General features: G+C 45.4%; 1 protein-coding gene across 1 annotated transcript in view; it reads left to right on the forward strand.

Annotated features, from left to right (window-relative positions):
* Znf536 (zinc finger protein 536) overlaps positions 1–27,354 on the forward strand; it is a 93,950-nt gene that overhangs the window by 51,657 nt on the left and 14,939 nt on the right. Inside the window, exon 2 of the mRNA XM_013026319.1 lies at positions 26,120–26,272. Coding sequence (XP_012881773.1) covers positions 26,120–26,272 — 153 coding nt within the window. The remainder of the gene's footprint in view (positions 1–26,119; positions 26,273–27,354) is intronic.

Genomic DNA, 27,354 nt, shown 5'->3' on the forward strand with positions numbered 1-27,354 from the left:
AGAGGGGAGGGGAGGGGAGGGGAGGGAAGGGGAGGGGAGAGGAGAGGACTGTTTGCTTGTGATCTCATTGAGTGAGAGGTGATGTGCTGGGGTTGGCAACTCTCCTTCCATTTCATTTCCTGGTGATAATTTTACCACCATGGTGTCAGGCATTGGGGTCCCTGACTTCTGAAGAGGGTGGGGTCAAAAATACTCATGAAAAGACCAGAAATGGATACAAGTGTTTTAAAGAAAAGACAGGGTGCTATTGGCTCATGCCTGTAATCGTAGCTACTCAGGATGCTGGGATCTGAGGATTGAGGTTCAAAGCCAGCCTGGAAAGGAAAGTCTGTGAGACTCTTATCTCCAATTAACCACCAGAAAACCAGAAGTGGAGCTGTGGCTCAAGTGGTAGAGAGCTAGCCTTGAGTTGAAGAGCTGAGGGACAGCACCCAGAGTTCAAGACCCACGACGGACAAAAAAAATAAATAAATATAATAAAATAAAATCAGAGACAGGTGGCTGAAGACTGGAGGGCTTTGCCACCCCAGGAAGATTGTGAAGATCGTGTGTGTGTGTGTGTGTGTGTGTGCACGTACACACACACACACACGTGTACCAGTACTGGGGATTGAATTGAACTCAAGGCCTGGGCACCATCCCTTAGCTTTTTTTTCTCAAGGCTGGAGCTCCACCACTTGAACCACACCTCCACTTCCAGCTTTTTGGTGGTTCATTGGAGATCAAAGTCTCATAGACTTTCCTGCCTGGTCTGGATTTGAAATGTGTCCTCCTATCTTAGTCTCCTGAGTAGCCACCAGTGCCTGGCTGAAGTTGATTATTTATCTTTTACCGTTATTATAAAGGTGCTGTAAGAAGGGTTACAGTTACGTAATCAGGTAAAGAGTACATTTCTTTTTGGACAGCATCACCAAAATTGATTCTTGATCTTCCTTTTCTTGCATGGATGCTTCTAGACAGAAAGTAAGAACACTCAGAGAAGGACCCAATTGGGAACCTAACCATAGACAGCACACACACACACACACACACACACACACACACACACACGGACAGAAGGGAGCTCATCTTCTAAGAGGAAGAGGACCAGGAGGAAGGGGCAACCATAGGCAGCACACACACACACACACACACACACACACACACGGACAGAAGGGAGCTCATCTTCTAAGAGGAAGAGGACCAGGAAGGGGCAAGAGAGCGAGCTGAGGATGTCACCCCAAGGGTGCAGATACCAGCCTGGAGGTTCTGATGCATCTCTCTCTGTGGCCCACCTCAGGCCTCCTGGATGACATCCACTCATGGATGGGCCGGCAGTTTGGTATAGGTGATGGTGTAGTGTTAGACATATTGTTGGCTGAAGGAACTAACTCAGGGATACAGCTCAGATCACTAATCCAACAATGGTGGAGGTCAGACTAAGTAAGAAATGAAGCATGCTAGGCGCCGTTGCTCACACCTGTTATCCCAGCTACTCAGGAGGCTGAGATCTGAGGACCAAGGTTCAAAGACAGCCCAGGCAAGAAAGTCTGTGAGACTCTTATCTCCAATGAACCAGCAAAAAGCCAGAAGTAGAGTTATGGCTCAAGTGGTAGACCGCTTAGCCTGGACCACATAAAGCTCAGAGACAGCTCCTAGGCCTGGAGTTCAAGCCCTAGGACTGGGGAAAAAAAAAGAAAGAAAAAGAAAGAAAGAAAGAAAGAAAGAAAGAAAGAAAGAAAGAAAGAAAGAAAGGAAAAAAAAGAAATGAAGACAGAAACTTTAAAATATTCAATCCCTTTATGGGATCTTTTCTTCCCCCTACCAGAAGCAACTCTATGAAGAAAGCCTAGGGTGAGTTAATAATGGTATCTTTCACAATGGAAAGGTCAAGCAACATGTGTTTATTGAGTGACTCTGTGGGCCAGCCCTCTGCTCAGCTTTGTCAGTGATTACGAGACAGGCAAACTCACAGGGTTGTTCTTTATAAGCAGGCTGGAATCAAAACGCAGGATAAAAAGGAAGAAAGCAATCTTCAGCACTATGGCTAAGAGATAGCCACATTTGCATTGTGTAGAAATGTCCAGAAAGAGTTTAGAGGATGGAGCTGCACTGTGGGGGGAGGAGGGAGGGAGGGAGACAGCAAGGGTTTTGTGGTGGCCTCAGCCATCAAGATGCTTCTGAGGGACACAGAAAGGGTGATAGGCTCCTCCAGGATCTGGGGAGAACAGAAGAACGAGACTGGGTTTGGCTGACAGGAATGGCTCCATCCAGCCCACCGGAGAGAAGATGCCACTTTGTGGCTTTGCGCAGGCCCTGCCATTGTATTCTAGAATGTGCTCCTCAGATTTCCCTGGCCTATTAGGCCTAGATGGCTCCTGCCTATAATCCCTGCTATTCAGGAGGCTGAGATCTGAGGATCACTGTTCAAAGCTAGGCCAGGCAGACAAACCCATGAGACCCTTCCAGGGAACCACTGGAAGTGGAGATGTGGCTCCAATAGTAGAGCACCTGTTTTGAGAGGAAAAAAAAAAAAAAAGCTAAGGAACAGGGCTCAAGCCCTGAGTTCAAGCCCCAGTACTGGTGTACACACACACACACACACACACACACACACACACACACATTGTCTTGCGTTTCCACTGATTCCATTTTTTTTCTCTCTCTCTGATCAGTGCTCTCCCCTTGAGGCCTCTTTGAAATTTGACAACGCACATTTCAGCCTCTCTGGATGCAATTTGGTATTATAGTAAGGAATCCAAGGAAATTGGCTATCACTTTAAAGAATGTTTCTTTCCTTCTTCCTCTGACTCCCCCCAGCCCTCTTTCCCCCCCCCCCACCAATCACTGCTGGCTTTGAAATAATTAGACCCATTATAATTATGAGAACGAGGCTGGAGCCTTCTGCCTTGTTTGCTCACCTAAAGTTATTGAGACTGGCTTTAGAGGTGGAGAGGGAATTGTCTCCACAGAGATGAAAAATTCCGAGTAGCCTGGTGGGCAGGGCAAAAAGTGAGGACAGGAAGGGCCGAATTCACCCTTCCCAGGACCTGGCACTTTGGGGGCTCTGCATTCTTCTCAGGAGAAACCCTGACCGCCTGTGAATGAAAGATTCCAAACTTACTGATGTTCAAAATCAATGTAGAGCCAGTTGCCAGTGACTCACACCTGTCATCCTAGCTCAGGAGGTCTGAGATATGAGGATCACAGTTCAAAGCCAATCTGGGCAGGAAAAAGTCTGCGAAACTTTTACATCCAGTGAACCATGAAAAAGCCAGAAATGAAGGTATGGCTCAAATGATAGAGTGTTAGCCTTAAAGGAAAGAGCTCAAGGATGGTGCCCACATCCTGAGTTCAAGCCCTAGTAATTGCTCATACACACACACACACACACACACACACACACACACATACATTAGCACATATCAGAATGATTGTACTTCGAGCCTTAACCCTGTATGTTGCAGAAATAGAAAAGAGTCTGAAAACAGAACAGGACTGGCCAGGTGATTCGGCAGAGCACAGTTCCCTCAGACCTGCCTACTGCTCACTCTGCCTGCATCTTTCTGGAAACTTCTACATGTCATGGCCAAGGACAGCTGGCAGTCTGTCCATGGGCTTGGGCAGCTTCAGCCAGATCCACGTGGTGACTCAGTCACTGGAGTCCTGGCCTGTGTCATCTCTTTGCAGGAAGAGGGACAGTCTCAGTGTAGCAGACTGAACTGCACACTAGAAGAGCAGGTCCGTGCGTGCGTGTGTGCATGCATGTGCGTGTGTCCATGCATGTGTCCGTGTGTGTGTATGTGTGTGTGTGTGTGCTCACATGCGCGCCAGTACCGACACTTGAACTCAGGCCTGGAACTGAGTTCTCATTCCAGGCTGGTGCTCTATCACTTGATCCACACTTCCATTTCCAGCTTTTTGCTGGCTAATTGGAGGCTAGAATTTCATATGCTTTCCTGACTGAGCGGACTTTGAACTGCGATCCTCAGATCTCAGCCTCCTGAATAGCAAGGATGACAGGTCTGCGCCACTAGAACTTGGCAGAAAACAAGATTCTTATTGGGTGTTTGAAAAATAGAGGAATTGTTAATGCAGAACTCTTTCTTTTGATTTAATTTATTATAATATATGTGGCTAAAATGTAGATCACAGTGCTGTTTTGGATATCCCATTTTGATGCCCCAAATTGCAATCATGATGGGTGGATTATAACCGTGCTTTAACATACAGATGAGGAAATGTATTCCTGGGTAATTTTCCCCTTAGGAGAAGCCTAGAGAATAACGGGCAGGAGTTTTGAATAACCTTGCAATATTTAGTTGTCTTATAGTTATATGGTAAAAATTAACATACCAGGGTTGAGATTTGAGACCATGCTTTTAAAATCAATGCAAAGGGCTTTCTGTTTCAATTTTTTTTTAGTTTTAGATCTTTAATATTTTTATTGTTATGATAAAGATACTACACAGAGAGGTTACTGTTACATAAGTCAGGTAATGAGTACATTTCTTGCTCTCTCCTTTTTTCCCTTCCCATCCCCACCCACAAGTTGTGTAGTTCATTTTCCACAGATTGTTTAGTGAGTATCACTGCTGTATTTGTTCACCATTTGTCCCTCTATTCTGTGCCAAAGGGCTTTTTAAGGGACCAGAGAGATGTGTGTGTGTATGTGTTTCATATTAAGAAAAAAATAACAAATGACCAGAATCTCACTGTGAAACATGCTAATCTCTTATCAGTCTGTTATTCAATCAAGTATTAAGTGTCTTCTGTGCACAGGGCACCTAGCTGGAACTAGATGAGGACATAGTAAATGAGACAAATCTAAGAGTCACTAGGTAGTAGATATTAAGAGACGCCTGGCTAAAAGCAAGCTTGGATGGGGAGAAAATAGATGAATGTGAGGTAATGGGGATTAGGTAGTTCTGTGTAAGCTGTGGGGCCCAGGTTGAAGAAAGGACCCCCCATCAACATTCCATAGCTGCGGACATTACCCTCTGACATGGCTATGCAGGTTCCCCGCAAGAAAATACGGCTGGACAGACATGTTCCTCAAGCCCAGAGCTTCTGCCGAAGTACCAGGATGGAACCAATGACTCGGAACACTGTTCTAAGAGCCTGGATGCTGTGTTCCCCACCCATCGACATTGGACATTGACATTTTGGCCAGCATCTTGCCCTTGCTGATTACAACCTGAGGTTCTGTTTGCCCCTACCAGGCGCTGGCAATGGACATCCAGAACCATTAGCTCCCCACAGAACAGTCTTGGTTCTGTCTGATGGAAGGCTGGGGCAGGCATGGACAGGGAAATGTTGTATAGATGGTGGGAGGAGTTATGGGTAGGACCAGGACCAAGGGAGACTGAAGACATTTTTTTTTTCTGTCTGTACTAGGGCTTGAACTCAGGGCCTGGATACTGTCCCTGAGTTACTTTACTTTGCTGAAGGCTAGCACACTGCCACTGAGGCACAACTCCACTTCCAGTTTTCTGGTGATTAATTGGAGAAAGGAGTCTCACAGACTTTCCAGCCAGGGCTGACTTTGAACAGCGATCCTCAGATCTTAGCCTCCTGAGTAGCTAGGATGACAGGCCTGAACCACCCGATGGTGACTGGACTTTTGCCGGGCACTTCTCTTCTTCCTCCATCCCTGCTGGTTCTTCACTAGCAGCGGGGAGACCAAACTCTCTCTGAGAGCCAGGATGAGACACTCCTTCCTGTCCCCACTCCCCTCCTCCCCCGGGGGTTATTCCTGGACACCAGCTGAGGACAGCGAAAGGGAGATCTTGGGCTTCAGGAGGAAGATGTCCATGTCCTGTATCACTTTTCTTCCTCTGGACACAAGCCACTTAGATCCTGGCTTGGGTCCCACATGGTTAAGAGGAAGTCAAAGGGTACAGCGAAGGAATTCAAAGAAGCAGCTTGCTGTTAGATGCCCACTCATCAGGCACCACCCAGTCCCTTGGTCAGTCAGTCATTGGAGCATCACCAATATTTGGAGCAAGTGGCTCAGAGAACATGAGACAGATGCAGCCCCATCCCAGCCTTTAAATGGTAGACACTGCTATTTAATTGACACAGGGACAATGGCTAAACAAATGCAACAATGGTACTCACTGGACGCCACGTTGAAAATGTTGAAAATATAACTTTTTGGTGGGATGGGAGGGAAAAACTGGGAGAGAACAAGGGAAGAGGTGACATTGTCCAAAAAGAAATGTACTCTTTACCTGACTTATATAACTGTCCCTTCTGTTTAATAAAGATATTTTTAATAAATAAACAAATAAAATAAACAATATCAGACATATACTAAGTAGGAGGGTCAAAGACACACATGAGCACATATTAAGCATCCCCGAGATAGATGGAAGTCCAGAATTCTCCAGAATCTAAAACTGTTTTGAATAGTGACATACACGTTACAAGTGGAAACTTTCACACCTGGTTTGGAGACAAATCACAGCCCAAGTTGGGCTGTAATCTTCACTATTCAGGAAGACGAGTTCTGAGAATCCCAGTTTGAAGCCAGCCTAGGAATCCAAATCCAAGAGACTCATAAGAGTCTCTTAACTAAACAAATAAATAATTATATAATTAATTAATTAATTGGGGATAATGCTAATTACCCAGCAAAAAGCCAGAAGTGGAGGGAGGTATGGCTCAAGTGATAGAGCCCCAGCTTTGAGTGAAAAAGCTAATAAGCAAGGGCTGGGAAGGTGGCTCAGTGGTAGAGCGCTTGCCTTGCATGCATGAGGCCCTGGGTTCGATTCTTCAGGACCACATAAGCAAAAAGAAACAAGCCAGAAGTAGTGCTGTGGCTCAAGTGGTAGAGCTTAAGCCTTAAACTGAAGAGCTGAGAGACAGCGCCCAGGCCCAGAGTTCAAGCCCCACGACCGGACCCTCCCCCCACAAGAAAAGAGCTAAGCAAGAGGCAAAAACATGAGGCCCTGAATTTAGACCCTAGAAAGCCTCCCTCACCTTGGAAAGAGTCACAGCCCAAACCTAAACACACTGAAAACGTTGCATAAAATAACCTCCAGTCTGTGTGTATAAGATGTACAGGGAACAGCAATGAATTTCCTAGTTACTTTTGGGTCCCTTTTCCCCAAGATATCTCAGGTTGTATATGCAAATATTCTAAAAAAAAAATCCGAAAAATATCTGAAATCCGAAATGCGATTGATCTTGAGCTTTGGGCATTGGGTTTATTGTATGAAATGTAGACTCTGTCAGATGTTGTGCAAATAGTTCTGAGTGATTGGATAGATCCAGTCTAGTCAGGAAGACCAGATAACCAATGATGCTGGAAGTGATCGCTGAGGAATGAGCGAGGTGAGCCAGGCTGAATGGACATGGCCAGATGCTAGCACTGGTGTTTGAGGGACTGTCTTTCAGGAAGAAGGGAGTATATGTTGAAAATCTGAGGTCCGCCAGAGAAGAAATTTCTCTCCTAGTAGGTTTGGCCTGGGGAGTTTATGGTAATTTGGAGATGAGCAGAATGGCTGGGATAGTTAGAGCAACATAGAGATGCTGTGACCTTCTTTTGTGTGTGTGTGTGTGTGTGTGTGTGTGTGTGTGTGTGTGTGCCAGTACTGGGAATTGAACTCAGGACCAGTGTACTCTCTCATAGCTTTTTTCACTCCAGGCTTTCAATCTTACCATTTGAACCATGTTCTACTTCCAACTTTTTTTTGTGGTTCATTGGAAATAAGAGTCTCAGAGACTTTCCTATCCAAGGCTGGCTTTGAACCTTTATCCTCAGATCTCAGACTGAGTAGCTAGGAGTACAGGTGTGAGTCATGTGACACCTCGTTCTCTGTGACCTTCTTTGGGAATCTTTTAAAATTTTTTTTTATTTTTAATTTTTTGGAAAACTCTCAGGATCTAGGATCACAGGCCCTTAAGTCCTGTATCAGTCCCATATCAGCACCCATTGCCTAGACAGCACTGAAACCCCCTTACTATTGAGGTGTACTTTCTGGGGAGCCAGGGGATGGTTGGGCCAGCAGTTCTCTGGATGGCCAGCTCCATGCCTGTAGGAATGAACTGTGATGTCCAGATTTGGGGATGGGGTACTCTCTGGTGAGGATCTGCAACATAGAAAGTCTTCTGGTAGGAGCTTAGATGGCGAAGATTACGCAGGTCGGGTCCTTCCTCCTCTCTCCTCCCTGACTTTCCCTGTCTTGCCTGACTCCCTCCAGCCCCCAGATCTTCTTCTTTCCCCTCTGAAGCTCACAGGGACAGGTGGGCTGGGGGATGGAGATGTGTGTTGCCCACTGCAGGGGGGCAGGAGGCACCTGGCTGTGCCCTCTCGTTTGCAATGTGCCGGGGAGGGTGCTCATCATCTCACAGGACTCCCCTCGTCACCTGCTAGCTTTGCCTGCTTTGCTTTCACTCAGTGTGAGACCCAGAAAGAGCGCAAATGGGGGAGTCTACCAGATGTCCTCTGCTCTCAGGATTGCCTTGCCAGTTCACCAGGAGTGACAAAGGCAGGGCTGGAGGCTGGGCAGATGGAAACCCACATCTGGACAGCGGCTTTGCTAAGGCACAACACCGGATTAAACATGGAAAAAGGAGCTGGGCTCTGACAGCTCACGCCTGTCATTCTAGCTACTCAGGAGGCTGAGATCTGAGGATTGGGGTCAAAGCCAGCCAGGGCAGGAAAGTCTGTAAGACTTTTACCTTCAATTAACCACAGAAAATCACAAGGGGAGCTGTGGCTGAAAGTGGTAGAGCACTAGCTTTGAGCTGAAGAGCTCAGGGACAGTGTCCGGGCCCAGAGTTCAGGCCCCAGGACTGGAAAAAGAGGAGGAGGAGGAGAAGGAGGAGGAGGAGGAGAAAGAGGAGGCTACCTGTACTTTTGGTAGATGTGAGGATCCTTTGTGAAAAGTATCAGTATCCAATTATCAAGGTTTGCACACCGGGAAACTGAAGCCCATGCTTGACAGGTGCATTCAGGACCCTAGAGCTAGTATATGGACAAGAGCTTAGATTAGAACTCAGATCCTGGAGTCAAACATACTTCCGTGTGATACCATGGTGTGCAGTGGGCCCTCCGCCTCTTCAGGTGTGTCTCATTGGAGTTGCAGAGGACTTGGTGGTCTTTGCACACTTGAGGATTGTACAAATGATACACAGCTGCCTACTGGTCCCCTACCACCACCAGTACTTCAGGCAAGACATTGGTTCTTTCTCTCCCCCCGCCCCCCCCCACCTCCTGCTCATGGGGCTCAAACTCAGGGCCTGGGTGTTGTCTCTGAGTTTTGTTTTGTTGTGGTGGTGGTTTTCTTCCACTTGAATCACACCTCCATTTCTAGCTTTTTTTTTTTTGTGTGGTTCATTGGAGATAAAAGTCTCATGGATGTTCCTGCCCAGGCTGGCTTTGAACCATGATCTTTAGGTCTTAGCTTCCTAAGTAACTAGGATGACAGGTGTGAGCCACCAGTGCCTGGCCTTCTCCTCTTCGTTGTGTGTTTGTGTTGGGGGCGGGGGAGGAGGATAGGTAGGAAGATCTCCATAGAGGATGCATTCATTGGTTCCATATTCCTGGTCAAACTTTTGTTTTCTTTTTTTTTCTTCTTCTTTTCTTATTTTTTTTGGCCTAGTCTAAGGGATTTCCAGAGCCTGGAAAGTTCCTTTAAAGAATTCACCAGTGCTTATTTTACTTTCATCTAAAATTGTGGGGGAAAGAAGATTGGGTGTTTCTGCGTCAAGCTGCTACCCAGCGGGCTTGCTATGGAGATGGGGTGTGTTTTTTCACTTCTGATGTAGGTGTGGGGGAACATGGGTTAAAGACCTATTATGTGCCAAGGGTAGGGTAAGATCCCAGCCCTTCCACCTCTGCTCTTGATAGTCTGGAAGGTCAGGTGATGGGAACGATAAAATAGAGTTTCTTTCTTTACCTGCCCATAAAAGCTGCTTGAGGGGGCTGGGAAGGTGGCTCAGTGGTAAAGTGCTTACCTTGCATGCCTGAGGCTCTGGGTTCGATTCCTCAGCACCACATAAGCAAAAAGAAGAAAAGCCGGAAGTGGCGCTGTGGCTCAAGTGGTAGAGTGCTAGCCTTGAGCTGAAGAGCTGAGGGACAGCGCCCAGGCCCAGAGTTCAGGCCCCACGACCAGACCTCCACCCCCCCCAAAAAAAAGCTGCTTGAACTGGGTGTTCATGTTTCATTCCTAGATACTCAGAAGACTGAGATCTGAGGGTCGAGGTTCCAAACCATCCTAGGCAGGAACGTCCATAAGACTCTTATCTCTAATGAGCCACCAAAAGGGCAGAAATGGGAGGTGTGCCTCAGGTAGTAGAGTGCCAGGCTTGAGTGAAAAGGCTCTTTTCAGTGCCCCAAATTTGCATCTCACACCAGAACAAAACAAAACAAAACAGAAAAGAAGCTACTTGAGGGCTCACTGGGGAGGGGCTTGGAGCTGTCCATGGTTGTAATGGGGGAGGAGTGTGAGGAAGGTGAGGCCTCTTGTGTGTGTGTGTGTGTGTGTGTGTGTGTGTGTATGCCAAGTCATCTGTCAAGAAGCCAAGCTAAGAGTTGGAGACATGGCTCAGGTGGTAGAACACCAGCCAGTGAGTGAGAGCATCAGATATGGGCTCTTGAGTCTTCATCTCAGACAAAAAAAAAAAAAGAGAAAGAAAAATGTCCAGAAAGAAAGAAAGAAAAACAGCCAGAAGAAAGCAAGAAAGAAAGCAAGCAAGCAAGAAAGAAAGAAAGAAAGAGGAAAGAAAAGAAGCCAGGCCATGGCCAATCACTGCATGAGGGAAATAGGGGAAGGCATGTAGGAAGTACACAGCCATCTTGGCTCACATTCACTGCCAAGGCTCTCAGTCTTGCCAGTACCACTAACACTGGACCATTCCCAAACATTGGCTCAGGCTGCTATTCATCTGCATGAACCAAGATGGCGGACTCTGTGTATGTGTGGTAGGGATCAGGCAGCCTTACTTATCCCCTTGGAAAAACTGGAGAAATTTTATCTTTTAAGGATATACCAGCTGGGTGAAAGAGCTCCAGAAAGATCCATGTGCTAGAACTGATTGGAAGAGCTAGATGGATTTTGTGGATTTTTTTGTTTGCTAATTTTTAAAACATCAAATAAAATATCACAGGTATTGTAGAGTTTGATATTTATTTATTCCAAAATAACTTTATATCTTCATCAAAGGATGGCATTCCTCTAGTAAAAGATTGTCATATTAGGAAGGCTAGATAAGTCCTCACAGCTCAAAAAAAAATGGCAGGAACTTCAGAGCTGGCAATCCACACTTGTTTTCTGTCACTATTTACTCTTCAATAAAAAATGCATATTTACCATAGCAACCCAGGGATCATGTGATTACCCTCTAAAACAGAATAGCTTCTTAAAGGAACACACACATCCTAAATAGGCCTGCTTTTCAGAGGGGGAAAAAAAGGAAGGTATTCATTACAAGGAAAGGATTTGATGTAAATGAACAGGTTATCTTTCTAGAAATCATTCTCGGCCCTCGGACATTCATTCTGGAAGTTTAAATAAGATTCTTCTTAGAGGGATTTATCTGGAAAGTCTGCTGATGATTTTGACACACTTCTGAAAACGATCCATCTAGCCAGGGCTCATGGCTCACGCCTGTCATCCTAGCTACTCAGGAGGCTGAGATCTGAAGATCACAGTTCAAAGCCAGCCTGAGCAGAAAGCCCATGAGACTCTCATCTCTAATGAACCATACACACTCAAAAAAAAAAAAGGTAGAAGTGGAGCTGTGGTAGAGCACTAAGGGATAGCACCTAGGCCCTGAGTTCAAGCTGTAGGACCAGCACCAAAAAAAACCCCAAACAACATCTATTTTATCTACTATTAAACACCAGCCATTTGTATCATCTGGAAGGGAGTTTAGTGTAGATTCTAATGACCTACTGCTTCATCTGTGATTAAAGATCGTCATCTATGCAAAGCTCAATTGCAGCCGGAATTGTTTTTTCCACTGTTAACTTGGGAGAATTGCCTGGCGTTTGAGAAACTACTCCAACATCTCATTCTGGGAGGGACTCTGCATGCCTGATTCCCATCTGGCTGTGGGCACAGAGAGCCCACAGACCTCTGATCTCCCCCAAGAACATTCTCACACACAACATGGCCCTTTGCTAGTATTCATGTCAAAGGCCAGAGTGTATCCTGGTACAGGAGGCTGTGATAGGTGCTTTATACACCTGACTCTGTACAATTGTTTCTGAGCACAAATCGTTATGATTATTCCCTGTTTTGAAGAAATCCAAACCCTGGAGAGATTATCTGCTCTTACCTTGTTTAAATAATGAAGAATTAAATAACTAGTAGCTCATGCTGATCATCCTAGCTACTTAGGCTGAGATTGAGGATCAAGGTTCCAAGCTAGTTGGGAAGGAAAGTCCATAAGATTCTTATGTCCAATAAACGAGCAAAACCCCAGGAAAGTGGAGCTGTGGCTCAAGTGGTAGAGCATTAGCCTTGAGCAAATAAAGCCCAGGGATAGTGCTCAAGCCCTGAGTTCAAGTCCTAGTATTGGCATGGAAAGAGCGAGAGGCGGGGGGAGGGAGGGAGAATAAACTCCATTCTCCTTCCCAGTGTTCCTTCAAGATACTTTCAGGGTCAGCCATGTTTCCCATCCTCCCTTCATGCCTCGCTTTCCACCTGGGCCTGGTAGTTTCCCGATTCCTTTGTGCCTGACCCAAGTCAAGACTTGGCTTGCTACAGGTCTCTGCCAGATGTCACAGCCCTAGGGGGAAGTGAAATGATTGTGTGATCAGAAATCTCTGGGTAAGTACCATTAGGGAAAGAAGGCTGATAGATTGTTTGAATTCCCTTCAGCCACATGTAAACCAGTCTTGGGGGAAAAAAAAACCATGAAGATATTTTGAAGGTTTTATTTTTTTGGGGGGGGGTAATATCTGTGTCTCCAAGTGACATATGTGACCCAAAGTCAGTGGAAGAGATTGCTTAGAACCCCAGCCAGCCAATCCAAGTGTGTTGTTTGTCCATGAGCTATTTCATAATTATCCATCATGAATGCTTCCGTGGCTGCATTAATAGATTATTTAAAATGGTGCAGATGCCGCCTTGTACACCCTCTAGTCGGCCCCCAACGGTACAGACGCACAAAGCAGAGAGGGGTAATAGCTTATCGTGTATCTCTTTGTTTCAGCCACTTTTTATAAAAGACTATGTATTATGTATAGCGTGACCTTCAAATGTCAGCCACGTGTTATGCAATAAACTGTCAATATTTGTGGTTATAAGGTACTAGATGACTTTTACAATAATTGGAATGGCTATATTAAAAGCTTGGATCACTCAGCTGGTTAAAGAGAAAGACACACAGGGCGATGTTCTTCTGGGGTTGGGGGGAGGGACTTGCGTTCTGCCAACTATTAAATAAAAGCTAGTGCCAAGGTGCTTAACACGTCCTCTTTGTTTAAAAAAGACTATGGCAAAACACGTCTCTGGGGGAGACAGGCGTTATCTGCAAATCATATTTTCTCCTTTTTTTTTTTTAACCGTGTACAATTCCCAGGAGATAAACTCTGTTCTACAAGTTATGGTGATTGACTAAATGTATTTGAGGGAGAGAGAGGGGGGGGAGAGAGAGAGAGAGAGAGAGAGAGAGAGAGAGAGAGAGATTGGTCTAACCAGCTCTCCTATAGATCTCCAGTGAGGTTTTGGTGAGAATTTCCCCCAGCTTCTCCCCACCTTTCACCCCTACCCCTACTGGAGGGGAAGTAAGTGATCTTACGAGGATCTTAAAAGCTATTTTTTTTTTTTTTTGGTCAGTCGTGGGGCCTGAACTCTGGACCTGGGTGCTGTCCCTCAGCTCTTCAGCTCAAGGAGAACACTCTACCACTTGAGCCACAGCGCCACTTTCGGTTTTCAGAGTGGTTTATTGGAGATAAGAGTCTCATGGAGTTTCCTGCCCGGGCTGGCTTTGAACCCCGATCCTCAGATCTCAGCCTCCTGAGTAGCTAGGATTATAGGCGTGAGCTACCGATGCCAAGCTAAAGCTATAGTTTTTGTTTTTTTTTTAATTATATAGACATCTTCAGGGAATCTATGAATTACTCAAAGTAGAGCCTTCTAGAGTTTTCTTCCTTCTTTCTTCTTTCTGTCTCTCTTTTTCCCCTCCCTCCCTCCCTCCTTACCTTCCTTCCTTCTTCCTTCTTTCCTTCCTTTTTTCCTTCCTTCCTTCCTTCTTTCCTTCCTTCCTTCCTTTCTTCCTTCCTTCCTGCCTGCCTGCCTGCCTTCTTCTCTTTCTTTCAGAGAGAGAAGTATTTAAAGAAGGTAGGTTTCACAAATACTTGAAAATATAAATAATAGTCAGCTTTTAATGGTTCACTTCCATCATTCTAGCTACTCAGGATGCTGAGATCTGAGGATTGCAGTTTGAGGCCTGGCTGGGCAGGAAACTCTGTGAAACTCTTATCTCTAATGAGCCACCCAAAAGCTGGAAGTGGAGGTGTGGCTCAAGTGGCAGGGTGCTAGCTTTGAGGAAAAAGAAAAACTCGGAAACAGTGTTCATGCCCTGAATTCAAGCCCTAAGACTGGCATAAATTATATAGCCATCATAACCATCATCATCATCACCATCAGCAGCAGCAACATCATTATCATCATCATCATCGTGATTGGATCCTAGGTTAGAAGTATCTGAGGCTGGAGACAAGGCTCAGTTGGTAGAGTGCTAGTCAGTGAGTGAAAGTGTCAGGTATTGAGTTTGAGTCCTTGTTTTGAATCTATAAAAAGAAAGAAAAGAAGTACCTATTTTTCTACAGATTAATGTCTCTTCCTGCCCTCCTCCTCCTCCTCCCTGTGTGTTCCCTCACAACTGGAGATTGTGTCACAAAATACAGTGGTGGGCACCTCCTTCCGCCAGATGCCTCTGTCTTCTAAAAAGCTTTGCTGATCATAACTGTGCTCCTGGGAGATTCCTTCTGCTTGGGTGGAGAGAGAAATGGGCAATGACCCAAAGCCACCTCCTCCAGGATGCTCTGGCATCCCAACCCTTTGGCCTTCCACTCTGCCTCTGGCTGTTCATTGGCTATTCCTAGGCCTTTTTGTATTCTCCCAAGCTACTCAAAAAATAACTTTTCTCTCTCCATTGTTGATTTTAGCATTTTTACTCCTGTTCTCTTGGCCTCCTATGTGTCTTTCATTCATTTAAGAAAAGTATTTCTGGACCAGCCATAAGCAGAGCACCTGCCACCTGTGAGAAATGTAATGTTGAACAACAATAACATGTGTACCTGTTCTCCTGGGACTCTTATTTTGGAGAAGGGATGAGCAGAGAGGAACTCAAAGATAGGCAGTTCTATTGTTGTCTGCAAAGATATCAAGGTGCCTTGAAGGGAGGAACCAGAGAGAGAGACAGAGACGACTTTCCTCCCGGGTGGAGATGGCCTTCTGCAAAGAGAAGGAAGGATTTGGGAATAGCAGGATATGTCCTAAGTATAGCACCAGCCTCCTCCCCTGGGGTAGGGAGGGGGATTGGGGTGCACTGGATGGGGGACTAGGACTAATGAGTAGTATGGGTGAGGGCAGAAGAGTGAGAGAGGAACCCTGAACATAAAAGTCTGGTGCTTCTGATGAATTGATGTGATCCTAAAGAATAGTGACCCCACTAATCCTCGGTACTCAAGAGAATGAGATCTGAGGATCTCAATAAAGCCAGCCCAGGCAGGAAAGTCCATGAGACTCTTAGCTAGCAGAAAGAAGGAAAGAAAGAAAGAAAGAAAGAAAGAAAGAAAGAAAGAAAGAAAGAAAGAAAGAAAGAAAGAAAGAAAGAAAGGAAGGAAGGAAGGAAGGAGAAAGAAAGAAAGAAAGAATAGAGCAAGCCAGAAGTGGAACTGTGGCTCAAGTGGTAAGAATGCTAACCATAAGCAAAAAAATAACTAAAAAGCCCAGGGAGGCAGGTGCTGGTGGCTCACACCTGTCATCCTAGCTACTCAGGAGGCTGAGACCTGAGAATGGAGGTTCAAAGCCACTGGGCAGGAAAGTCCATGAAACATTGATCTCCAGGGCTGGGAAGGTGGCTCAGTGGTAGAGCGCTTGCCTTGCATGTCTGAGGCCCTGGGTTCGATTCCTCAGCACCACATAAGCAAAAAAAAAAAAAAAAGCCAGAAAAAGCCAGAAGTGGCGCCATGGCTCAAGTGATAGAGCGCTACCCTTGAGCTGAAGAACTGAGGGACAGCGTCCAGGCCCAGAGTTCAGGCCCCACGACCAGACCCCCCACCCCAAAAAAAGAAACATTGATATCCAATGAAACAGCAAAAAAAAAAAAAAGGCTAGAAGTGAAGTTCAGGCTCAAGTGAGTGCCAGCCTTGAGTGAAAAATCTCAGAGATAGCACCTAAGTCCTGAGTTCAAGCCCTAGAATTGGCACACACACACACACACACACACACACACACACACACACACATACACACAATGATCCCAGTGTCACTTAGACTGTACTTGTTCAGATTCATCCCCAGGCTGGGGACAGAGTACCTGCTCACAGCCAGCTCATGACTGCCAACTTAAGGATGATCAAGACTTGTTGTCAACACATAAGGAAAGAAAGAGGCAGTCACAGACTCCACCCCACCCCACCCCACCCCACCCCAGCATTGAAGAATGAACTCCTGAGCTTGGTCAAACCAGAAACACATTTTGGTCCACAATAGTTGGTTTTAAAGCCCTTGTGTATTTTAAGGGAAATTTAATCCATGCCTTTCTGATTCATTTTCACTTAAACTCCTCAAGCTTGTTGAAATCCTAGTGTTTTATATTCTCTTCCCCGCCCACCCCCCTCCTGTCTGTCTCTCTGGCAAGATCTCTGTCTGGCTGTCTGTCTCTCTCTTTCTGTGCTGGTACTGGAGATTGAACTTGGGGCCTAGGCACTGTCCCTGAGCTTTTGTGTTCAAGGCTGGTGCTCTACCACTTGAGTCATAGCTCCCCGAAATGAGAGTCTCACAGACTTTCTTACCTGGGCTGGCTTTGAATTGTGATCCTCAAATCTCAACCTCCTGAGTATGTAGGACTACAGACACCAGCATCCGGCTATATTTTCTCTCTTACAAAAAGTTTTAGTCTTTTTAATGATAGATTTCCTCAGTCTCAGAAATTCTATCTTTCCAAAACTAAGAGTAGCCCTTGCTATCTTGTTTTGCTGCTGGTGCAAGAGTTTGAACTCAAGGCTTGTGGGGGCTCTATGTTTTGGTTTTTAAATTTTTTTCCTCTCAAGGCTAGTGCTATACCACTTAAGGCTAATGCTCTACCATTTGAGCCATACCTCTACTTCCAGTTTTGTTTTGTTTTTTTTTGCTGCTTAATTGGAGAGAAGAATCTCTTAGAACTGTCTGCCCAGGCTGGCTTCCAATCCTGATCCTCAGATCTCAGCCTCCCTAGTTTGGCAAGATGTGAGCCACCAGTATCCAGCCTGGCCTGTATTTTAAGTAAGTTAGAAGGTTTTGAAGGATCTTGCTTGGTCTGTCTACTTGGTGTGTGTGGTTTCAACTCTTATCCTCAGGTCTCAGCCTCCTGGGTCGCTAGGATTTTAGGTGCAAGCCACTGATACCCAACTAGCTTCCCTGCTGAGCTTTGAATTTTAGATGAGGTGAGAAATGTCAGCCAGGCCATCTTACCTTCTAATTTAGGTGCCCTGGAGTCAACCCAGTCTCTAGACCTATAAACCCCAAAAGAAACTTCCTGTTGCCATGTATGCCTGTACGTGTGGACAGGTACTGGGGCTTGAACTTAGGGCCTGGACACTATCCCTTAGATAATTTTCTCGAGGTTGGTGCTCAACCACTTGCATGATACCTCTACTTTTGGCTTTTTGATAGTTAACTAGAGAGAATAGTTGTAGGGACTTACCTGCCTAGATCTTCAGATCTCAACCTCCTGAATAGCTAGGATGATAGGTGTGAGCTACTGACACTCAGCAACTGTTGGCTTCTGACAAATGGAATTTCTTTTATTAAAAAAAACTCCTCTATTTAAACAAATACTTTCTCCAATCCATATTAATGCTCAGCCATTTAACATGACTATAAATGGCCATCATAAAGCTGAAAAATTTGATGGAAGAGTAGAAACAAGTTAATGCTGGCCCACTTCCTGAGCTATATCTTCCAGGGCTCAGTACAGTTGTTTACAGTCATGTTACAATTTTTATACATCCCCATTAATCTTAAAATCATTTTTTAAAAATAAAAAGCTTATTCCTTCACCAAGAATCTTTACTACAATGGTCATAGCTTTATTTGGGCCTGTTAATTCAATTTTTTAATTATTTTTTGTGTGTGTCAGTACTGGCATTTGAACTCAAGACCTCACACTCTCACTAGGCTTTTCTTCCGCTCAAGGCTGGCAGTCTACCATTTGAGCCATACCTCCACTTACAGCTTTTAGCTGGTTAACTAGAGATCAGAGTCTCACCCACTTTGCTGCCTGCACTGGATTCAAACTGGGATCCTCAGATCTCAGCCTCCTGAGTAAGATAGGATTATACCAGCATCCAGCAAAAGCTTGTTCATTTTATAATTTTCAAAATAAAGAGAAGTGTTAAGCTTCTAAATGGAGCTATATATTCCGTTGGATTCCCTCCAAGGCGTTAGCTATTTTGTGTCCCCTGGGGGGAAAACGTCTTAAAGCACTGCTGTATGTTGGCAAAGGCAGCAAGAAAGATGTGATTTTTTTTTTCAGGGACCTTGTGACTGCCCCTTCACCTCACTTTTTTTTTTTTTAAATTCCTTAATGAAGTGAGAATCGTGCTTCTGAGATCTCTTTGCATGAGGTAGACTTTCAGAGTTCGCTGACAAGTCACCTGGGAAAGTCTATTAACTGTGAGACTAGAAGTCCCACAGAAACTAAAATGGCATGGCATTAATGTAATAAAGTAAAAAAAAAAATACCTGGGCACACTGCATAGAGGGAGTGCGGAGGCCCCGTGAGCGTGATGGGGTGCCTCTCACCCATTATCATCATGATCATTTTTTTAGTGGAAAACTTTGCATAAGAATAGTTCTGGGTGCACCAAGGATTTGGCTGTCAGGATGAAATTTAATTTAATTTAATATGCACAATTTAACAAGAACTATTTCTCTTCCCCTTGCTTCCTCTTCCCCTTCCTCTTTCCCTTCCCATTCCTTTCCCTCTCCTCCCTTCCCTTTTCTCCTCTCCTCTTTCTCTTCCTCCTCCTCATTCTCTCCTCTTCTCCCTCCTCTTCCTTTCTTTCCCCTCACCTCTCTTCCTGCCCTTCCTCCTCCTCTCTTCTCTTCTTCTCAACTTTTTCTTTTGTGCCAGTACTGGGACTTGATCTTAAGAACTCATGGCTCTCCGTTGTCCTTCTCTACTCAAAACTGAGTCTTTCCCACTTAAGACACATACCTACTTTCAGCTTTTTGCAACTCACTTAGAGATGAGTCTCTCAAATTTGCCTGCCTCGGCTGGCTTTGAACCAGGATCCTCAGGCATCAGTCTCCCGTGTGGCTAGGATGACAGGTATGAACCACCAGTGCCTGACACTCTTTGCTCTTTCTTTTGTCCACTCTGTCTCCTTGAGTGTCTTTCTTGTGCTGTGAGTTATTCGGACTACCTAGAAGATGAGATAAAAGCCCCAGAGACATCTCTAGTAGAAGGTCTTACTCAATTCCGCATCTCTTCCCTCCAAGGAAGCCCTCTATGCCTCCACAGTTCACACCACATTACTGCTCATTCAAGCCATATCTGATGTCGGTTGGCTCTTGCATATCTGAGGGTCAGTGGCTCAGCTCTGTGCTCCAGATGTATTTTGTGAGAGCTATCTCTGGAGAGAAGACATAGGATCATGTGTTCTTCTGAATCTCCTCCATGGGAGAGAGGCAGTTACCTCGTATCCCACCTCCATGGGGGAAGTGGGGAGGAATAGTACCCAAGCGTAGAGCATGAGATGGATGTGGTGCATGAGTGCAGAATATGAGCTGGATGCAGTGCATGGAATGTAGGACATGTAGTTGATGTACATTACTGCCGTGCGATTCTATTTGAAATGCAGACTGAGAGATTAATGTAGAATGTAGACTTGCTACAGGACATGGCCTGCAGAATGTGGCCCTTTTGTCATACCTGGAATACAGAGTGTGGGACTGATGTCTTCAGGGGAACGTAAAATACTGAACTGATGTAGCATGCCACATAGTAGCTAGAACACAATCCTGACATGGAACATGGAACGTAGAACCCAGACTTGATGTTGTACATAGAACATGGAATGTAGACTTGATGCCATACACAGAATGTAGTACATAGACTTGATGTTCTATGTAGAATGCAGAACACAGACTTGATACCATACATAGAGTGTAGAACACTGATGCTATGCATGAAATGTCATACATAGAATGTAGAATGTGGACTCAAGGTCATACATAGGATGTAGAACATGGATTCAACATCACACATAGAATCTAGAACATGAGCTTGATGCCATGCATGGAATATAGAACGTGGACTTCCTGTTACACACACAAGGCAAAACATGGACTACATGTCATACATGGAATGTAGAGTATGCACTCCATGCCACACATAGAATGTAGAATGTGAACTTGATGTCGTATGAAGACTCTAGAACACGAACTGGATCTCATACATGGAACACAGAATGAGGACTCCATGTTGTACATAGAATGTGGAACACAGGCTTGAAGTCACATGCAGAGGGCAGTGCGTGGGTTTGGCATAGGACCTGGGATGGACCCCCCCCCCTAGAGGGAACTTTTCCTCTTCTTTCGTATTTTTCTCTCTCACCTCTCCAGTTCTCATCCGGGTTGCCTATGTGGCTCTTGAATGAAGCTGCAGGGCAGGGGGGCCGCAGGAGTGAGTAGATGATCAAATGAGGCTGTGGGTAGAGGTAGCCTGGGCTGAGCAGGGGACTCCTTGCATCCCAGCTCTACTGGAAGTGTGATCTGGAGGGGCCCAGGAGGTCCAACCCCACTCAGTGTGGAAGGAAACAAGTGCGAGGTGGGGGATGACACACTCGCCTAGTGATGGCCTGAGTACATCCAGGAGGAAAAGCCTCCACCTCTGACTACCAGGGCAGCCTCTGGGCAAACAAAGCCTGTTGATTTTGTTTTGTTTTTGTTTTTGTCAGTCATGGGTCTTGACCTCTGGGCCTGGGCGCTGTCCCTCAGCTCTTCAGCTCAAGGCTAGCGCTCTACCACTTGAGCCACAGCGCCACTTCCCATTTTCTGAGCAGTTTATTGGAGATAAGGGTCTCTCAGGCTTTTCTGCCTGGGCTGCTTTGAACCCCGATCCTCCGATTTCAGCCTTTTGAGTAGCTAGGATGACAGGCGTGAGCCACCGGCGCCCCACTACAAAGCCTGTTTTAAACACATGGAGGAAACTCAGTGTTTAAGGATCACTGGCACTGCCAAGGGCTGGTGGCTCACACCTGTCATCCTACATACTCAGGAGGTTGAGATCTGAGGATTGTGGTTCAAAGCCAGCCTGGGCAGGAAAGTCCATGAAAACTTGTCTCTCTAATTAAACACCAGAAAAACTGGAAATGGAGCTGTGGCTCAAAGTGGTAGAGCACTGGCCTTGAGGACGAAACGAAACAAAACAAAAAAACTTCAAGGACAGCACCCAGACCCTGAGTTAAAAACCCATAACCAACCCTCCCTCCCCCCCCCTGCCCCAACGCACAAAAGAATCACAGGCAGCAAAATCCTTCAAGAACAAAATTATTTTATGAACCAAACTTTAAATGTCAAACATATTACATATGAATTACAATTATTTTAATTAAAATTCATGTCTGTGTAGGCTAAGATATCCAACCACGTATGCCATCAGACAGCTAGTATAGTAATTTATAAGTGTCTAACTTCCTTTCTTGCATACTTTGTGCTGGTACGGGGACCCAGCCTGAGCACAGTCCTTTAGCATTTTCACTCAAGGCTGGTGCTCTTCCGCTTGAGCCACAGCTACAGTTCTAGCTTTTGTTTTATTTTGTTTTGTTTGATAGTTAATTGGAAATAAGAGTCTCAAGGGTTTTCATTCCCAGGGTTGACTTTAAAACACAATCCTTAGTCTCCACCTCCTGAAATAGCTAGGATTAAAGGCGTGAATCATAGGTGCCAGCCCATCATCTAAGAAGTGGACCCTTCCTCCTGCCTAGTACATTTAATGTCAGATTAGCCTAGACAACTGGAGAATCAAACATACTAATGGAAAAAAGGAGACTGGGTTCTTGACTTGTAGACGGTGCTTTTATTTTAGAAGGATGGTGTATTTTAAATCCTGACTTGAAATGCTTTGGACCTGCCTTCTCATGTTGAGCTCATAAACACATCTACCAGTTGTATCACGTGCAGGAACTAGGTGGCTGAGTTGTTGGGTACCGATTTCTCACTGGTTGTAGGCTGAAATTTGGAGAGGGAGCCATCAATAGCCCATGCATCTTGGGAAAATTACCTTTGGTATCCATCCGTCATTGAAGAAGTGACCCTGTATTCATTTTGTTGAGCAAAGGGAAGAAACAGGAGCCCACAGTCATCCCTCTGTGACATGGGGACCAAGGCACACCTCGGTAAGCCCTCGCTTCTGAGCAAGGCTGCTCTCCCCTCTCCAGAAGAGCAGGGAGGGTTAAGGAGTCAATTCACGGCTATCCTCTGCTTCCGTGTCTGCTTTTAGTCTACCCAGCACACTTGGAAGAAGTGTCTGATAGATGGGGGAAAAAAAGTAGTAATTTTACGAATTAGAGGAAAGAGAACTTAAAAAAAAATCTTCATACCTTTTCTCCAGCCTCTTCCTTTCTCTTGCTTGCGTTCAGACTGGCCAGGTGAGTACAGTTAGCTGTCACCAGGCCCAAGGACTGCCACTTACTGGTCCAGTGATGGTTCTGAGTTTGCAGAAAGACTGTGGTGAGCACCGTGTCATCCCCTGTGAAAGGAAACAGTGGCTCAAGCTTGTACGCTTGAGCCCGGTGAGCGTGGGGCCTTCCTCCTACTCCTTGGCTCTCAGCCTCTTTGGACAGACACTTCCTGAGACCACCCACCATTGCCTTCATCCTCGGCTCAGAGTTTGTTTTTCTAGGAAGATTAGTTTAAGAGTAAACGCCACCATGGACCTACTGGCCCTCCCAGAGAAAAACCCTTTCAGTGTAAAGTGAAAATTAGAGTTCTTAAATCTGGAAAGAAAGCTGTTTATCTTACAAATGTATTCTTGGGCCACACATATCCTAGATAGAAAGATAAAAGGACGGCAGATACAGGGCATCGTATCGAGTGACAGATAGGGAGGCACCCAGCTCATCTTAATATCTCCTCAGCCTTGTCTCCCTGTTTATCTAGAATGTTCTGTGGGCAACACCCTCCCCAAAAGTTCCAGTAAAAACATCCCTTCCATCCTCTTTCCCACAGCTGTTATTCTGTAGCTACCTCCACGCTCCTGATCTCAGAGGGGTACCCTTGGAAGAAGCTTCTAGAAAGAGGAACAGATCATAGGACAGGAAGACCTGTAAGAATTCTAAAGTCTGTACCCGGCACTGGGAAGGTGGCTCAGTGGTAGAGTGCTTGCCTTGCATGCATGAGGCCCTGGGTTCCATTCTTCGGCACCACATAAGCAGAAAAAGCCGGAAGTGGGGCTGAGGCTCAAGTGGTAGAGCACTGGTCTACAGCTGAAGAGCTGGGGGACAGCGCCCAGGCCCAGAGTTCAGGCCCCACAACTGACAAAAATAAAATAAAAAAATAATAAAGTCTGTACCCACTTGACTCTAGACTGAAGTCAATAGCTAGGACACTCAAGCCCTGCTTATGATTCAAATTGGCAGCTCTTGGCCTCCCAACTTAAATTGGGTGACTTAACTATGTCTTAAGGGGTGCTTGTGCAGAATTTTAATCAGGCTCATTGATGCTTAAGTAGACCCAAGGATCCCAGCTAAAGTAGGGGTGTGGGGAGGGCCCATGGAGTTGCAGAGGTGAGTGGAAGGAGAAAGGTAGGGTAGCACACGACTATAATCTAACCTTTGGAAGACTTGAGGCAGGAGGATGGAGAGTTCAAAGCAAGCCTGGGCTAGGCAAGGAGAGGCTTATCTCAAAAATATCTAAGAGTAGGTGACGTGGTATGGCTTAGTGAGAGAGTGCTTGTGTAGCATATGCAAGGTTCTGGGTTCAGTCCCCAGCACTACCGAACAAGCTAACAAAAACTGCCTGGGTGTGTTGACATGAATAAACACATCTGGCAATTGCTCTCTGGACTTGGCCACTGGTAGACTCAGATGAGTTCTCAGAAGTAGATGTAGCTTAAGTCCTGGTAGACTCAGCTTGCCTTCTAGTAGCTCAGTTCAGCCCTTGGTAGACTGAGAACCAACCCCTAGCCTAGCTTCTAGTAGAATCATCGCAGCCTGGTAGGCTTGTCTACAGGCTGTGGAATTTCCTGGCCAGGACTATGTGGGGCACATGTGTGATTTGACTTCACCTCTTGCTTTGAGCTTGCTTGTCATCATTTGTAAGCCATCTTTGGCCACCTTGCCTCTCTTAGTTGAACTGTAAAATCGAGTACATGGCGTGTGTAATGACAATCTTTAACATCAAGGCATAGATGAAGCTCATCCTCCTATTTGTGCAAAGTACAAGATAAACAATACTCATGAAATTTTATCTTGCAAACAGGTCATCTAGTCACAGCTAGGAGAGTTGGGGAGAAAGCCTTCAGTGTTGCTTTTCCAGGGTGGTGATCCTGCTGTTCATGGCCCGAATGTGGAAAGGAGGCTCTGAGCCAATGCGCTTCCATGGTTGTTCAGAGCAAACATCCAAATGCGAATTAAGTATGTTTGCCTTCATCTTGTTCATGGTCCATAAGTCCGTCCCTTTTGCCCATTAATAGAGAAATACCAGGAACGGATGTCGCAGAATAAAAGCAATTTGCATTTTCCATTGCTTGGAAGGTGCAAATCTTATTTATTCTCATCTCTGCAGAACTCACAGATTGGCTCATTATCCTAGAAGGTTCCCTGCTCTTATAGTGGGATTCACCAGGAGGCCAAGAGGGTGGAATGCAAGCTGTGGTAAGGACCCTATGGACTTGGATTCAGTGCCAGGCCTTTGGCCTCTAGCTCTGGGGAAGTCTTGCAACTCAGAAGCAGAAACAAGGCCAGAGAAGGCTTTCTGACCTCCCCTCCTCAGGAGATCCAGATTCCCAAGCATTCTACAGCCTTGAGATGTCAGGCCTGGGGTACCCTAGTCATTTAATTCCAAACACTAGCTATTTTCATAGTTTTATTTGCTATTATGTCTCATCACTTCTGGGCAGAAGGCAGCTGTATGTAAATTTTATTCCATTTTCTAATGGGGTTGGGTTACATAACAAATAACAACAGGAAGGAACAAATTTGTATCACTACTTCACTGAGGAACTTCTCAAGTCACCGCCTGGAGATTTAAATGCGAGGCTCTGGGTTTATGGGGAAGGGAGCTGAGGCTGGGTTTCTGTGCATGACTTTAAATATGTCAGTGTTATGTTGCTCATAGGCTAATTGTGGAACTGCATTTCCATACCTTTTCTTCTCCCTCTCATGAGATTGCTGCAGCCAGGAATGGATACAGACTTGACAAGAAGAAACGATCAGTTTGGGATAATTTTCTTTCCTGTCCCCCAAAATAGCCATATGCCTGTGTGTCTCAAAGAGTGAACTGAGATACTCATTTTTATTTTTCCATTCCCCTTCTTGTTGCTGGTTATCATGCAAGTATAACTTCTGGTCCAGTAATCTGTCCTGTGCATGAATCCCATTCAACAATACCCTGCATTTTTAAAAACTTTTGGAAAAAAAAAACACACCCAACTATTTAATAAGAAACTAAGCAAAAGAAGAAACCAAACCAGCTGCTGACACAGCTGCTTCTCCTCTTGCTTAATTCAGTTCAATATAAAGGTACCATATGCTGCTTAAAATGATGATAGGAAAGATGAAATAATTTAAGAGAATAACAAGAAAATACATGAATTGTCAGCATTCTGTCAGATTTAAAGAATGAAACAGACAGGTGTAGTATTGACATGTTTTAAACTTTGTGTGGTGTTAGCAGTTTTGGTGTGAACAACTTCTGACATGTGCTGAAGCAATGTGAGAATGTCTTCCTCTCTTCTCTTGCAGATATTGGGGAGGAGGCTGGGAGACCCAGTGGCGTCCAGCAGCCAGCCTTGCTTCGAGACAGGAGCCTGGGCTCAGCCATGAAGGATTGCCCCTACTGTGGGAAGACGTTCCGGACCTCTCATCACCTGAAAGTTCACCTGAGGATACACACAGGTGAGAGATGTACGTGTGCACAGCTCAGAGGAGGAGAAGGCCCTGGTCCAGCTGTGTTTTGAACTCAGGTTCACATCTGTGTAGGTCACACTGATCGTGTGCACTGGAGACGAGAAAAGCAGGTCACATAGGGTTAAGATAGGTTTAAGCACATTGTTTGGAAGGTGATCGATCCACGATTGCTCCTCGAGGCTCCATTTCTTTAGTTTGTGGCAAGCAAGAAACATCATGGTGGAAGAGAGCTGCTCACTCATGGAGGTCAGGAAGCAGAGAAAAAAATGCTGTGCTCTGGGCTTCTTCCTCCTCCTCCTCCTTTTGTTCCATCCAGGACTCCAACCTATAAGATGGGGCATGTTTTCCCCCTTTCTTTAATCTGTAGAAATCCCTAAGCAGATGTGCCTGCTCCTGAGTGAGCTTTACTTAACTCTTAGGCATCTTTCAATCCAATCAAATGGACCATCAGAATGAACCAAGAACTAGGGGCATATAGCTTCATTGGTAGTGTACTTGCCTAGCAAGCTCAAGTCTCCGAGTTCAAACCCCAATACCATCACTTAAAAACAAATTAATCAGGCTGGGAAGATGGCTCAGTGATAGAGTGCTTGCCTCACAGGCACCAGGCCCTGGGTTTGATTCCTCAGCACCACATAAACTGGAAGTGGCACTGTGGCTCAAGTGGTAGAGTACTAGCCGTGAGTTGAAGAGCTGAGGGACAGCGTCCAGGTTTAGAGTTCAAGCCCCATGACCAACAACAACAACAAATCATTACATAATAGAATGATCTTCACATTCCTGTCTATATGCTACTAGATAGGTCAGTTGGGACTCTGATTTGCTGATTTCTTACTCAACAGTCCCCTCCCAAATGATATCAGACACATAGCCCTACACTTCATGTGGTTCGGGTCTGAGATAGAGTTGCTTTGTCTAAGGTCCACGATATAGTACCAAACTATGGCTTCTTTCTACTATATTGGTATGGCATCTTCCTCCATCCTACAGAACTAGGAATCTTTGAAGTATAAGTGATAGCTCGGCTACTTGCTCAATCTCTCTTCACTCTAGAAGGAAAGAAGGAGCTC

The sequence above is a fragment of the Dipodomys ordii genome, unplaced genomic scaffold (genome assembly GCF_000151885.1).
Source record: "Dipodomys ordii isolate 6190 unplaced genomic scaffold, Dord_2.0 Scaffold92, whole genome shotgun sequence".
In the NCBI taxonomy this organism is placed as follows: domain Eukaryota; kingdom Metazoa; phylum Chordata; class Mammalia; order Rodentia; family Heteromyidae; genus Dipodomys; species Dipodomys ordii.